The sequence below is a fragment of the Vulpes lagopus genome, chromosome 2, assembly GCF_018345385.1.
Source record: "Vulpes lagopus strain Blue_001 chromosome 2, ASM1834538v1, whole genome shotgun sequence".
Taxonomy (NCBI): domain Eukaryota; kingdom Metazoa; phylum Chordata; class Mammalia; order Carnivora; family Canidae; genus Vulpes; species Vulpes lagopus.
In genome coordinates, this window is record NC_054825.1 from 45,198,507 (window position 1) to 45,215,157 (window position 16,651).

Below are 16,651 nucleotides of genomic sequence, written 5' to 3' on the forward strand. Positions count from 1 at the left end.
GAACACAGTTGCCAGAGAGCAGCAACCTGGGTGTGGTTGCCAGGCAAGAACCCACTATCATGCCATTATCAACAAGGACGCTGACCACTACAATCCAAATCTACAGAGTGATTTAAATCTTTTAAAGAGAATATTTAAAGAAAAAGTGATCCTATAACAGAAGAAAAAAAATCACAAATCAGTATTTTCATTAAGTTCTTATAAAGTGAACAAGTTTAGTTGATTTGGAGTTTGTAGAGTTATATTTTTGAGATTCTATGTCTAAACTGGTTTTCATAGATTATTCTCTCTAATCTTACTATTGTCATGTTTCCTATCTGTATCTATACTCAACAAAAAATATGTGGCTTTTCATATAGAATCCCTAATAGGGAAAAAATAGAGAGAACTACTATTCAGTCTGTGCACATTTATAATTCTCATCCTAAGTAGAGCTATTCTGGCTTAAATTTCAATACACCATGAGCCTGGGTAATTAGTCTTCCTAAATCTCATAAACAAGATTAAGTTTCTGGACAAAGAAAGAGGAAAACCAGAATCAGATTTGGTGGCTTCTCTATGAAACGCTCTGCGAGGTCATGACTCAACTTTATCAAATGGCCTTCTAATTTGAAACATCTCTATTATGATCTCAGATCCCAATTTAATGTGATGAGATAGAGAAGCAATACAACATATCATGGATAGAGCAAGAACTACTAGGACAAAACGGAGAGAGAAAACAGGGTTTCCTATGCCTCATGAAATAAGAAAAATTTACAAAAATTAAAATCTATTCACCCTTAGATTAAATTACTACTAATCTTCAGGATGGAAAACATTGCTCACAAGTGGAATACACACACACACACACACACACACACACACAGGATACCCAGCTAAGGAGAACATAATTTGAAATATTAGTTGGTATGGTACTTTTAAACTGAAAATATAGTAATTTCTAGCTAATAATTATACTAAGAAATACTCCTGATACTTGCTTTGCCTCATATTTGCCATAAATTAGTGTCAGTGCAAGAGTCAATCTTTCTTAATGAAATTGATTTTACTTCTTTTGAAGCCTGGGAAGAAGACTGTCTGTTAGCTTGGCAGATTCATTTAATTCTTTGGCATGATGATGTGATAGATCATAGTAAGATGGCAATCAACTCTAAAATTCAAAGATACAAACAAAAGGAACAGTATGTGAAAAGTAAGCATGGTCATCAGACCCAAGTTAGGTTGAGTGTTGCTGGACAAAGGGAGTGTGTGGACCTGAGTATTTGGGGGTCAGTCTTAGGAGAGCTTAGTGTGCTAAGGAGACCATTTGTTTTATCAACGGAAAGGTCTTAAGGAATTAAAACACATGATTAAGTGGAAGACAAGAAGAATGTGAAAAAAGACGAAAAGCAGAAAGTCTGGTTGTGAAATTACTGTGATGGTCCAGAATTGAAGTGAGAAAGATGAACTCCGGGGTAACAATAAAGAGAAGGCAAAAAGTATTGACCACTCTTAAAAACAATGGATGATGAAGGTAAAGACGAGGGATTTAGCCACTCATTTACTGGTGTACCTCTATGTGTCAGGTAGCAGCTGGGGATGCAGCAATGAACAAAAACACAACCAATGTTCCCATGCAAGTCAGTGGAAAAGACACACATGAAAGATGATAATTCCACAAAATAGTATACCAGAAGAACCTACCAGGAAATTAGAAATAAAAAAATTTTTCTGACCAAAGTAACCCTTGAACTGAGATCTGAAGAATGAGAAGGAGCTAACTAATAATGAGAAAGAGAAAAAGATTTCAGAAAGAAAGACAAGCATATTCAAAAGAACAGTGGCAGAAAAGACCACACTGTATTTCAGGATATGATAATAACCAGAGTGGCCAAGTTTAAGAGAGGAAAAAAGAGAGAGAAAGATGAGGATGGAGCCACACAAGGTTTTGAAAGTCATTTTCATAATCCGAGTCCTTAACCTAAAAACAAAGAAATCATACAGCATTTTTCTCTTATTACCTTTAGCATTACACTCTCTAGATCCATCCATGTCATTGCAAAAGGCAAGATTTCATTGTTTCTATGAATGAATAATATTCCATTATGTATGCATATGTGTGTATATGTACATATATATAAACTCACTGTAGTTTTGATTTGCATTTCTCTAATAATGAATGATTGTCAAGGAAATATAATTGATTTTTATGTTTATCTTATATCATGTGACCTTGCTGAACTTCTTAGTCCTAAGAGGCTTTTTTTTGTGTGTGGATTCCTTGGGATTTTGTTTGTAGCCAAACATATCATCTGAAATAGACTATTTTATTTTTTCCTTTTTAATCTGTGTGCTTTTTCTTTTCCTTGTCTTATTGAACTGGCGAGAACTTCTAGCATGGACAGTGAACTTCCTTAACTAGTTTTTGATCTTAAGGGGAAAGTATTGTCCTTCACCATTAAATATGTTAGCTTGTAAGTTTTCTGTATATGTTTCTAAGTTATTTTTCTGAAGGTTTCTTTTAAAATAATGAAAGGGTGTTCAATTTTGTTAAATACTTTTTCTCTATTAATTTGATCATGTAGGTCTTTTATTTGTTAGTATGATAGATTATATTGATTTTGGAATACTGAATTAGCCTTGCATCCCTGAAATAAACCCTACTTGGTTATGGTATAAAAATACACATACATACACATTATATAAAAATATACATACATATTTGAATGTATATACACACACATGAATTCCATTTGCTAGTATTTTGTTAAGAATTTTTATATTTATATTCATGGAGAATATTCACCTGTTGGCCTGTAGTTTTCTTTTTTGTACTATCTTTGTCTGGTTTTGGTATCAGTGTGATACTAGCTTCAATTCCTTCTCTTTTATTTTCTGGAGAGATTGTGTAGAACTGATGCCAAATGGCTTTTTTAAACACTGGAGTTCTCCAGTGAAACTATCTGGGCCTGGAAACTTCTTTTCTGGGAGCCTTAAAATTACAAAGTCAATCTCCTTAACAGACACTTATTCAAACTATTTCATATTGGGTTAGATGTGGTAAGTTTTGTTTTGGAGCAAGTAGTTTATATATACAAGCTGTCAAATATACATCTGTATAGTTGCTTATAGAGTGCCCTTATTATCTTTTTGATGCCTGTAGGATCTGTAGTAGCATCCTCTACTTTAGTCCGAATACTGACCATTGTGTCTTTTTTTCTAGTTCACTGATTCTTTCCTCTGTCCCATCCAGTCTACTGCTAAGCCCATCCAATGAAGCTTTTTTTTTCTTTTTTTATTGTCTAAGTTCAAAATTCTCTACTTGATTCTTCAAATCTGCTATTTGTTTGAGGAGACTTTTTTTTTTAAGATTTTATTTATGCATGAGAGACAGAGAGAGAGAGAGAGAGAGAGAGAGAGGCAGAGACACAGGCAGAGGGAGAAGCAGGCTCCATGCAGGGAGCCCAACATGGGACTCGATCCCAGGGTCTCCAGGATCCCACCCCAGGCTGAAAGCGGCGCTAAACCACTGAGCCACTGGGGCTGCCCTGAGGAGACTTTTCTGTGTCTCTGCTGAGATAGTCTATTTTTTTCATTTGTTTCAAGTGCATTTCAAGTGAAAAATTTTTATGGTGACTGCTTTAAAGTATATCAGATATTCTAAAACCTGCCATCTCATTGTTGACATTTACTGTATTTTTCATTTGAGATCTTCTTGGTTCTTGGTATGGTGAGTGATTTTTAACTGAAATCTGGATATTTGGGGTATTATGAGACTCTGGATCTCGCTAAACCTTTCATATTAGCTGGCTTCTTTTTTAAATTTTTTTTAATTTTAATTTTATTTTTATTTTTATTTTTTTATTAGCTGGCTTCTGCTGACTTGCTCTAGAGGAAGGAGGAGGTACCACTCATTACTGTCAAATGGAGGTGGAAGTCCAGGTTACCTACTAGTCTTCACTTTAATACCTGAGGGGAGGTGGTGATTCCTCATTATTCCTTAACAGGGTTGGGAATTCTGACTCCCCACTAGGCCTCCACTAATACTGCCCTCTGGCTGGTGCAGTTGGAATACTGCCATTCTCCACATGGTGTCCACTGACACCATGGGGGGGGGGGCCTCAATACTACACGATGATGAAAATTCTAACTCTCCACAAGTCCACCTTTAATATCACCCCTGTGGGGGAGGGAAGAAGTGTTTCTTATTTACTGCCATGTGGTTTCTACTAACATGGCAAAGGAGAGGGTCTTGATACTGCCTGGTTGAGATTAAAGTTTTGGCTATTTAGCCTCTGATACCATATAGGCTGGGGTATCTCATTACTACCTGGTGAGGGTGGAAGTCTAACCTTCCCACCTGGCTTTTGCTCACATGGGTGAAGGTGGGGCCACAGTTTCTTCTGTAGTGTTTGGTTAAAGTAGGAGTAATTAGAGTCTAACACTTTTTGTCTTGCTATGCTTCCCCTTTCCTGGTCCTACGGCTAGAGAGAGCACACATTTGTTAAGAACTCTAACTTCTGAATGTGCCTGTTTGCATTTCCAGGTTGCAGGCTTCTTCAGCTCAAGTTTGGATATATGAGGCAAAAACAAATTCCAAGAAAAAGAAACTCATCATCATGTTCTTCCTCGGGTCACAAGGCCTCTAGCCAGTCAGTCTTCTTCTCTCTACCTTTTAGAGTCCATGTCTAGCATGGAGCCCAATGCAGGGTTTGAAGTCACAACCCTGAGATCAAGCACTGAGCTGGGATCAAGAGCTGGATGCTTAAACTGACGGAGCACCCCGAGTCCTCTTAGGTTTGTTTTACATATAAAGCCTGGGGTTTTTAGTAGTGGGAAGAATAGGGAAAAAAACATCTATTCCATCTTCCCAGAAATGTTACTCCTGCACTTGTTTTTAGAATAATCTAATCTTTCTACTATTGTCAATTATAATACATTAAGCATTTCTATAACTATAACCTGTTCCTTTGCAGATGGGCTCTGATCTATCATTCCATCAAAATAGAACATTACTTGGTTACCAAATAACATTGTGCTGTCAGTTGCTCTGCACTTTAGCATTGTATTTTCTGGATTCTCTCCATTTAAAATAAACTACTCTACGAATGGGATACATTTCTATTGCCTTTCCTTCAATAGCTATGTTTGGTTTGGATCTGAACAAATGTGATGGGAAGATTAGGTAAATATATCAATTCTTAAGACCGTTACAGAAGTCATGGTAATGTTTATTTATTTATGATCAAAAAATCTATTCATTTATTTATTTTGTTTCAGGTTTTTATTTAAATTACATTTAGTTAACATATAGTGTAATATTAGTTTCAGGAGTAGAAATGAGTGATTCATTACTTACACAGAATAGCCAGTGCTCATTACAATTCTAGCCCAACCCCCACCTACCTTCCCTCCAGCAACCCTCAGTTTGTTCTCTATAGTTAAGGTTCCTTGTTATGGTTTGCTTCCCTCTCTCTTTTTCTCCCCCCACAACCATGCTCATTTGTTTTGTTCTTTAATTACACATATGAATGAAATCATATGGTATATCTTTCTCTGACTTTTCTCACTTAGCATAATACTCTCTAGCTCCATCCACATCATTGCAAATGGCAAGGTTTCACTCTTTTTAACGGCTGAGTAATATTATTCCATGGTATGTATGTATGTATGTATGTGTGTGTGTGTATGTATGTATGTGTGTGTATGTATATATATATATATACATATATATATGTATATATATATATATATATATATCTTCTTTATCTATTTGTCAGTTGACAGACATTTGAGCTCCTCCCAAAATTTGGTATTGTTGATAATGCTGCTATAAACATCAGGGTGCATGTGTCCCTTTGAATCAGTATTTTTGTATCCTTTGGATAAATACCTAGTAGTGCAACTGCTGGATAACAGAGCAGTTCTATTTTTAACTTTTTGAGGAACCTCCATACTGTTTTCCAGAGTGGCTGCACCAGTTTGCATTCCCACCAATAGTCTAAGAAGGTTGGTTCCCCTTTCTCCACATCCTCATTTCCTGTGTTGTTAATTTTAGTCCTTCTGACAGGTGTGAGGTGATATCTCATTGTAGTTTTGATTTGTATTTCCCTGATGATGAGTGATGTTGAGCATCTATTCATATGTCTGTTAGCCATCTGGATGTCTTCTTTGGAAAAATGTCCTTTCAAGTCTTCTGCCTATTTCTTAACTGGATTGTTTTTGAGGTGCTGAGTTTTATAAGTTCTTTATAGATTTTAGATACTAACCCTTTATCAGATAAGTCATTTGCAAATATCTTCTCCCATTCAAAAGGTTGTCTTAGTTTTGTTGACTGTTTCCTTTATTGGGCAAAAGCTTTTTATCTTGATGAAGTCCCAAAAGTTCATTTTTCCTTCTGTTTCCATTGCCTTTGAAGACAAGTCTAGCAAGAAGTTGCTAGGGCCAAGGTCAAAGAGGTTGCCAACTGTGTTCTCTAGGATTTTGATGGTTTCCTGTCCCACATTTCGGTCTTTCATGCATTTTGAATTTATTTTTGCATATGATAAAAGGAAGTGAACCAGTTTCATTCTCTTGCATGTTGCTGTCCAATTTTCCCAGCACCATTTGTTGAAGAGTCTGTCTTTTTCCCATTGGATATTATTTTCTGCTTGTTGAAGAGTATTAGTTGACACATAGTTGTGGGTCCATCTCTGGATTTTCTATTCTATTCCATTGATCTGTTTTGCCTTTTTTTGTGCAAGTACCATACTATCTCGGTGTCTATAGCTTTGTAATATATAGCTTGAAATCTCGAATTGTGATGCCTCCAACTTTGCTTTTCTTTTTTAGGATTGCTTTGGCTATTTGGGGTCTTCTGTGGTTCCATACAAATTTTAGGATTGTTTGTTCTAGCTCTGTGAGAAATGCTGGTGGCATTTTGGTTAAGAACTGCATTAAATGTATACGTTACTTTGGGTAGTATAGACATTTTAATATCTGCTCTTCCAATCCATGAGCATAGAATGTTTTTCCACTTCTTTATGTCCTCTTCAATTTCTTTTGTCAGCGTTCTATATCAGAGTACAAATATTTTACCTCTTTGGTTGGGGTTTATTCCTAGGTATCTTATGGGTTTTGGTGCAAATGTAAATGGGATCGATTCAGGACTGCTCTTTCTGCCACTTCTTTATAGTGTACAGAAATGCAATAGGTTTCTGTATGTTGATTTTGTATCCTGAGACTTTACTGAATTCAGGTATCAGTTCTAGCAGTTTTTTGTTGGGAGTCTTTTAGGTTTCTACATGAAATATCATGTCATCTGCAAATAGTGACAGTCTGACTTCTTCCTTCCTTGGCTGTCTTTTATTTTTTTGTTGTTGTTGTTGTCTGATTGCTGAGACCTGGGCTTCCAGTACTAGGTTAAATGACAATGGTGAGAGTGGACATCCCTGTCTTTTTCCTGGCCTTAGAGGAAAAGTTTTCAGTTTCTCCCCATTGAGGATGGTATTAGCTGTGGGTCTTTTGTATATGGTCCTTATGATCTTAAGGTATATTCCCTCTCTTCCTACTTTATTGAGGGTTTTAATGAAAAGTGGATGTCGTACTTCATTAAATGCTTTTTCTGCACTTATTGAGAGCATCATGTGGTTCTTATCCTTTATTTTACTGATGTGGTATATCACAGTGATTGACTTGCAAATACTGAACCACGCTTGTAGCCTAGAAATAAATCTCACTTGATCATGGCGAATGATTCTTTCAATGTACTGTTGGATTTGATTTGCAAGTATCTCATTGAGAATTTTTGCATCTATGTTCATCAGGGATATTGCCTTGTAATTAACTTCTTTAGTGAGGTCTTCATCTGGTTTATGAAATCAAAGTAATGCTGACCTTGTAGAATGAGTTTGGAAGTTTCCTTCCATTTCTATTTTTTTGGAACAGTTTAAGAAGAATAGGTAGTAATTCTTTAAATGTTTGGTAGAATTTCCCTGGGAAGCCATCTAGCCCTGGACTCTTGTTTGTTGAGAGATTTCTGATTACTGATTCAATTTTTTGCTGGTTATCAGTCTGTTCAAGTTTTCTGCTTCTTTCTGTTTTAGTGCTGGTAGTTCATGTTTCTAGGAATTTATCCATTTCTTCCTGATTGCCCAATTTGTTGGCATATAATTTTTCATAATATACTCTTGTAATTGTATTTCTATGGTGTTAGTTGTGATCTCTCCTCTCTCATTTGTGATTGTATTTAGGTCCTTTCTCTTTTCTTTTTTGGTAAGTCTGGCTAGGGGTTTGTTAATTTTATTAATTCTTTCAAAGAACCAGCTCCTAGTTTCATCAATCTGTTCTACTGGGGTTTTTTTTGTGTATGTGTGTTTTTATATCCTTTATTTTTCTCTAATCTTAATAATTTCCCTTCTTCTGCAGGCTTTAGGCTTCATTTGTATTCTTTTTCTAGCTCCTTTATGTGTAAGGTTAGGTTACATATTTGAGATTTTTTTTTTTTTTTTTTTTTTTTTTCTTCTTGAGGAGGCCTGTATTGCTACATACCTCCCTCTTAAGACTGATTTGCTGCATCCCCAAAGTTGTGGACTTTTGTGTTTTCATTATCATTTGTTTCCACATATTTTAAAAATTTCTTCTTTAATTTCCTGTTTGGCCCATTCATTTTTTAGTAGGATGTTCTTCAACCTCCATGTATTTGTGGTCTTTCTAAATTTTTTCTTGTGGTTGACTTAGCGTTTCATAGGGCTGTGGTTGGGAAATAAGCATGGTATGATCTCAATCATTTTGTACTTGCTGAGGGCTGATTTGTGACCCAGTTTGTGATCTATTCTGGAGAATGTCCCATGTACACTTGAAAAGAATGTGTAATCTGCTGCTTTAGGATGGAATGTTCTGAACATATCTGTTAAATCCATCTGGTCCAGTGTGTCATTCAAAGCCACTATTTCCTTGTTGTTTTTCTGCTTAGATTATCTATCTGTTGATGTAAGTAAGGTGTTAAAGTCCTCTACTATTATTGTATTATTATCAATAAATTCCTTTATGTTTGTTATTCATATTTGGGTACTCCTAAGTTGGGGGCATAAATATTTATAATTGTTAGGTCTTGTTGGATAGATCTTTTTATTATGATATAGTAATGATATAGTACCTTTAGTCCATTTACATTCAGAGTGATTATATGAATTTAGTTCCATTTTATTACTTGTTTTGTCATTTTTGAAGACTTTCTTTTTCTTTCTAGATTTTGTCACTTTTAGTCTTTCTTTCCCACTCAAAGAATCCCCTTTAATATTTCTTGGAGGACTAGCTAGTGTTCACAAACTCCTTTAGTTTTTGTCTAGGAAACTATCTCTCCTGTTCTGAATGACAGCCTTGCTGGATAGAGTATTCTTATCTACATATTTTTCCCATTCAGTATGTTGAATATATCACTGCCTTCTGGCCTGCCAAGTTTCTGTGGATAGATCTGCTGCTAACCCTATTTGTCTTTCCTTGTAAGTTAGGGACTTCTTTTGTCTTGCTGCTCTTAGGAATTTTTTTCTTTATATTTTGCAAATTTAACTACAATATATCTTGGTGTTGGCCTGCTCTTGTTGGCTTTTCTGGGAGTTCTCTGTGCCTCCTGGATTTGGATATCTGTTTCTGTTTCCTTCCCCAGGTTAGGTAAGCTTTCAGCTATAAGCCCTCTATCCCTTTTTCCCCCTCTTCTTCCTCTATGACACCTATGATATGAATGTTATTATGCTTTATGGAGTCACTACATTCCCTAAGTCTGCATTTGTGATCCAATATTTTTCTTCCTTCTTCTTTTAAGCTTGTTTTTCATAATTTAATCTTCTATACCACTTATTCATTCCTCTGCTTCTTCCATCCTTATGGTCACTACATGCGGTTGGTTTTGCAACTTGGTTATAGCATTTTTTATTTCGGCTTGACTAGTTTTTAGGCCTTTTGTCTCTGTGGTAAAGGACTCCCTGGTGTCCTCTATGCTTTTCTCAAGCCCAGCTAGTATCCTTATGACTTTTGCTTTAAATTATGAATCAGGCATATTGCCTGTATCTGTTTTGATTAGATCCCTGGCCATGACTTTTTCTTGTTCTTTCTTTGGGGATAAATTCCTCCATCTTGGCATTATGTCTAGGTGTCTCTCCTCTGTGTGTTAGGAAAGCCTGTTCTGTTTCCTGCTCCTGAGAATAATGGTTTTACAAAGAAGATGTCTAGGGTCTGCATTTCAGGAAGTGTCTCTGGTATATGCTGTATACACTCTAATGCTGTGTTTTGGCTGCTCTTTCCCTCAGGTCAGTCCTCTGCAGAGTTTCTCCTTGCCTGCAGCAGGGAGTGTTCAGACCTTGGCCAGAATGTGGTGGGTTTTAACGAGGTGTGCTCTGGTCTGTCTGCTTGTTAAAAGAGACCTGATGCTATTTCCACTAGACTTGAAGCTTTGCAGAACTCTATCAGCAGTAGACTTGGTACATGCCGGGGGTTTATGATGATCTTCTGGGGGAGGGGCCCACTACTCTGGTTCTTAGGCAAACTTACCTGAGAAAAGCAGCACTTGCAGAGTGCAGGGGGGTGGAACTTGGTGTAAGTGGCTTAGGCTGCCATTGTTGGCACTGTGCTGTTTATTGCAGTTAGTCTGTGCTGAGGAGTAGGGGAGAAAAATGGCACCAACCCCCTGCCTTGTCCATGGAGAGGGGAGTTTGCACTCATTGCTGTCTGGAAAGCCCTCCCAGAAGAGTGAACAATCTTCCCTCGTGTGTCCCAGATGTCCCTTACCTGTCTGTGTCTGGGCCATCTTCCCACCCAGCAGCTCAGTGCACCTGTGTTCTATCCCAGGCAGGCTGGCTATGTTTTAAAGCTCTAAACTTGGGATCTGGCATGGTATGCCCTCCCCTCACTGGTCCATTAGGGAAGGGTCTTGCTGTACTGGGACTGATTCAGGTTTGTCCCAGAAGGGCAGTTGCACAAAAGTGCAGGGGTGTGGAATTTGGAATAAAGCACAACAAAGAACCAGTGTCCAAGTTGGCCACCCTCTGTACCTATGCTGAGGAGCAGAGGAGGTAATGGTGCCTGCTGGCTCTTCTGTCCCCAGAGAGGCAATGCCAACTCCAATTCTCCCAGATATGTTCCAAGAAGGGGGAACTGTCTCTTTCAGTGCATCCCAGGGGATCCTCAGATTGCACTCTCTGCCCCTGATTAACTGCCTCCTCCACAGGAGCACTGCAGTGCCCTCGGGGCTCCATACCACTCATGCCGCAGACCTCTAAAACTCCAGTCTTTGAGCCTCACTGGTTGTCAAAATTCACAAAAATCAGCTGCTCTAGCTTTCCCATTTTGGGAAAGTATTTCCTTGTGTGACCTCCTGCATGTCTCTCTCTCTCTTCCCCCCTTCCCCCTCCATGATCAGGGCTCCCTGCTCTCTGCAGCATCTGTGATCCGTTTCTTCCCTAAATCACATCTCCATACCTCCTATTTTCCATGTTGTAGCCTCTTTCCCTCTCATTGTGTAGCTTGCTCTGTCAGTCCTCAGACAATTTCTTGGGTATTTAATTTTGATTTGGTAATGATCTGATGTTTATCTCGCTGTATTCGAGGGAAGAGGCAAGCCTAGGGTCCTCTTACTACTCTGCCATCTTAGCTCCTTCCAGTTAAGGTTTTAAAATATTCGTTTTCAAAGAGGCCTTAAGATTAGTAATAGAGAAGGATGTCTATTAGTTTAAGATTTTTACCAGAGCCAGCCTAGCACTATCTAGATTCCTAGCCACGTTTCTCCTAATTTCAAAATTTTGGGCAGCCTGGGTGGCTCAGTGGTTTAGTGCAGCCTTCAGCTCAGGGTGTGATCCTGGAGACCCAGGATCAAGTCCCGCGTCAGGCTCCCTGCATGGGGCCTGCTTCTCCCTCTGCCTGTGTCTCTGCCTCTCTCTCTCTCTCTCTCTGTCTCTCATAAATAAAATCTTTAAAATTTTTTTTCAAAATTTCTTTCTAACCTGGAGTTTAAATGATTTATTACCTAAGGCCCATTTACGTATCTCATAAAGCACTATAGAATCAGACATTTTGAGTAATTACCTATATGTAACCTGAAGAGCTCAGATTTTCCTATACCACAGACATTTGACCAAAAAATATTGGTCACCACTCTCCCCACCCCCATTACATGCCACTCACTATGCTAGGGTCTGGAAAGAACGATGTGAACACCATCAGCACTGTCCATCTCTTACATGGTTGTAAGAGGATGGACACACTGAGACAGTGGTATATAACAAAACACTGTTTCTCAGACTTTTCTACCACATAACCCAAGTATTCAGAAGCCTAGAGAACTCAAGGTAGAAAACAGTCTATTCAGTCTTAAGTCTTCTGATTTATCCTTCAAATTCAGAGAGATATATTACTAGCCATGATATACCCACATTTGGTTTATTTTTTTAATACTTTATTTATTTATTCATGAGAGACACACAGTGAGAGAGGCAGAGACACAGGCAGAGGGAGAAGCAGGCCCCCTGCGGAGAGCCCAATGCAGGACTCAATCCCGGGACTCCAGGATCACACCTTGAGCCAAAGGCAGACACTCAACCACTGAGCCACCTGGGCATCCCCCCACATTTGGTTTAATTCAAAAACATTTCCCCTAAAAATATCTTTGAATAAAATCCAACATAATTTTATGCAACATAAAAGGAAGGTATGTAACATTTCTACCATGATCTGTATACCTCAACCCACATCTAGACCCCAGAATGAGAATCACCTTACTAAGAGAACAACTGTCCAACACACTATATAAGACAGCAATCCTACCTCTACCTCTCTTAGCATCCCTGGCATACTTTGTCTTAATTTTCTTCCTAGCACTTATCATAAACTGAAATTTTACATGTTTAAATAATTACTTCCTGACTCTTCCCAACTAGAATAGCTGATTCATAACAGCAAAACTCTATTTGTTTCACTACTCTGTTCCCAATGACTAGAATAGTGCCTAATATAATTGGCATTCAATAAATATTTGTTGAATAATTATTGAATAAGCGAACAAGAATCACAGTAATTCTCATTTTTATTTTTATATAAGAAACCAAATTCCTTTATCATCAATTATCTTCAAAATGTCCCTTCTATGGTGATAAAATAAAAAATCTTTTAAAATAACCTCTTTCAACTTTCCTTTTTTTTTTTTTTTTTTTTTTTAAAGATTTCTTTATCTCTGGGGCACCTGGGTGTCTCAGTTGGTTAAGCGACCTACTCTTGGTTTCAGCTCAGGTCATGATTTCAGAGTCCCAGGATCAATCCCCAGGTCAGGCTCTAGGATCAGTGCAGAGTCTGCTTATCCCTCTCCCTCCTCCTGTGGCTCCTCTCCCCACTTGCGTTCTCTCTCAAATAAATAAATAAAATTTTAAAAATTTAAAGATGTATTTATTTGAGAGAGTATATGCATGTCGAGCAGGGGGAGGGGTAGAGGGAGGGAGAGAGAAAAAAAATCTAAGCAGACTGCCCACTGAGTATGGAGCCCAACTCAGGGCTTGATCTCACAACTCCGAAATCATGACCTGAGCCAAAATGAAGATGGACACTTGACTGACAGTCACCCAGGCACCCCAGCTTTCCTACTCCTGATAAAGATTTTGTTCTAACATGTAGCCAATTAAAACTTCTACTCTAAGAGCTCAAATTTTTATCCCCTTTTTAAACTTTCTCTATGTTTCAGTTAGCATAAGTTTTAAATATTCCCTTGAAGTCTTATAAATTTTTTGCATGATACTCAACTGGAGAAAGGAAGTATAATATAGGTAGAAGTAGTTGGTGACTTGATGGGTGCTGACAAAGAAAGAGGTGATATCGAAAATGATACCATCAGTTTTGCTAATGAACACCTTATACTGCATTCTATCATCCTCATCTATCACTGATGGTTGCTCACCAAGCTGATGCGACAGATACCTCTCTCCCAGGTCTTGGTTACTGCAGGACATAAAAGACTGTCAACTTACTTTGCATTACTCAGTTGGGAATCTTTAGACCTGCTTGGTCGAAATCAATAGCCCCTAGCCACAGGTGTCCTCTGACAATTGAAATGTGGCTAGAATGACCGAAGAACTGAACTCTGAATTTTATTTAATTCCTATTTAAATGTAAAAGCTGAAGCAACACTAACCACAACTTTATTGTTTTGGTAGACCTACATTTCACTTTCACTGGTGCATCATATAAATTATTATCATACTTAGTGCACGTGTACATCTTTGTTTTTTTTTTTTAAATCTAGCTACCAAAATTACATATGTTAAATTACCTATGTGGCTTGCGTCATTATCTCTATTGGATAGCACTGCAACAGTGGTCTTCAACTGGGGACCATTTTGTGCCCCAGGAGACATCCGGCAACATCCAGAAACATTTTTGGTTGTCACAACTAGTGCTATTGGCATCTAGTGAGTAGAGGCCAAGGATGATACTAAATATTCTATACAACACACAAGATAACTTTCTTTTGAAAAAAAAATATCTAAATACCACTGCCACCACTACCTCAGTTCTTTTATCACAATACAACAGAGAAATAAGGAAATAATGAGGGATGACAGGGTAGCTGATGTTAAGAGAAAAGGTTTTTGTGGAAGATGGAGAATTTGTGATCATAAAAGGAGGCTGGTATGATTATAAAAGGCAAAAACAGAAGGATGAGGTATTCTTTTCTATTGTTAGAATAAAGTAAAAAACTACTATCAACAAAATGCATGTGAAAATGAATGAGAAGCCTCAGGCCAGTCAGGACCAGAAACTCCTGCAACAATTTAGGGAAGGAGGTCTTGAGGCCTTAAGCTGAGGATACTACAACTCAGAAAGAGCTTAATATTTTGAAAGCAATTTTTTCTTTAAACATCCTAATCATAGATAGCATATAAACTCTTTCAAGAATGATAAATGAGCATTATAATGGATTTAAACAAAAATAAAGTAGATAACCATTTTTTTTTCATTATTAATCAGTAGTCTCAAATTAGATTAGACCAAGTCTCAAGCTAAGGTTCAAAGAGGCTTTTAGGCAGACAACATTACCTTTCTGTGTCAAGAGCCTCCTCATTTTTCATCCATCTAATGGTTGGAATAGGAAGTCCTGAAGCAACACAGGGCAACACCACACTCTGACCAATGACTCTGACTAAGGAAGAAGGTTGTTTCAAAAATACCAAGTTTGAAGTGAACTCAGGATCTAAAAAATAAAAGACAATGATTAAGAAAGCATTTTACTACATTAATGATGAGGAATGGCAAATTCCTGTTCAGTCTGTGTGGTTTTTTTTATTAGTTTTTTAAACTAGATTCCATGCCCAAAGTGGGGGCTTAAACTCATAACCCCAAGATCAAGAGGTGCATGCTTTACCAAAACTGAGCCAGCCAGGTGCCCTATGTGGCTCTGAAAAACAAAATATTTAACTAAAAATTATTTAGCTAAACTTAATTATATTTCCATTTAAATTAGGAAAAGTATTTCAGGGCACTTGGGTGGCTCAGTAGGTTAAACATCCAACTTTTTTTTTAAAGATTTTATTTATTTATGCATGAGAGACACAGAGAGAGATGCAGAGACACAGGCAGAGGGAGAAGCAGGCTCCCCATAGGGAGCCTGATGTGGGACTTGATCCCAGGACCGTGGGATAATGCCCTGAGCCGAAGGCAACTGCTGAGCCACCCAGGTGTCCCATAAAGGTCCAACTCTTGACTTCTCTTCAGGTCATGATCTCAGGGTTGTGAGATCAAACCCCACTTTGGGCATGGAGATATTCTCTGTCTCCATCTCCCTCTGCCCCTCCCCCACTAAAATAAATAAATCTTAAAAAAATAAAATTATCAAACATTTCTTAAGTCACTTGAATGTACATTGTGCAAGGCTCTCTGGGAGCCTTAAAGATGTAGAAGGTATATAGCTCTTAACTTCAAAGTGCTTATTGGTCAACTGAAGGATATTTGACACAAGTCCCCTTCACATTAAGACTGAATAAAATAAATGTTTCATGAGTGGTACAAAGAGAGAAAAGACTGAGCAAGCCCAGAACCCTTACCAGCATCCTCTCCATTCACAGAGATATTGTAAGAGGTTTCCTTTACATCTCCCTACATCTGTGTGTTACTTCTGAAAATCTTTCTGAATTTCATCTCTTTAATTTATTCACTTAGTCTGTCAATCCCTTGATTTTTACAATGGTACAACTATTAGGCTACCACTCTGTGTATGTTCACTTTATATAGCTGCCCTCTTACAGACATCTGAAAAGGCCACACTCTAATGGGTAGAAGGCACGGTTCTCTACTTGATGGAGAGGTATTTCCAATGTTAAGTTTTGAGAAAAAAGATCATTCTCAGGTAAAGAGATAGACTTTTGTCCCCATACTCTCAGGAAAAGATGTTCTACAGCCATGGTAACAACCACTAGGGCTGGCTTTAAACTTGTGCAACTAATCGATGACAGTTCTGTAGCCATGGTAACAAGTAAACATTGTCTAATGGATCAGTGACAGCTCGCTTCAGTGAACATGCCTTTGAAAGCCAGCCAATGAGTGACAGCCTCAGGCTTTAAAAGTCAGCCATTCAGCAGTGGAATCACTTGCTTCTGTAGCTGACATTAACCTGTTCTTACCTCTGTAACCAACCATAAAATATGCCTCTATGGCT

The 16,651-nt window shown here is 37.9% G+C and overlaps 1 protein-coding gene across 6 annotated transcripts in view; it reads right to left on the reverse strand.

Annotated features, from left to right (window-relative positions):
• Window positions 1-16,651, reverse strand: part of NEO1 (neogenin 1) — a 234,951-nt gene that overhangs the window by 141,103 nt on the left and 77,197 nt on the right. For all 6 annotated transcript variants that reach the window (XM_041742737.1, XM_041742741.1, XM_041742738.1 and 3 more), the window contains one exon: window positions 15,037-15,190. In XM_041742737.1, coding sequence (XP_041598671.1) covers window positions 15,037-15,190 — 154 coding nt within the window. The remainder of the gene's footprint in view (window positions 1-15,036; window positions 15,191-16,651) is intronic.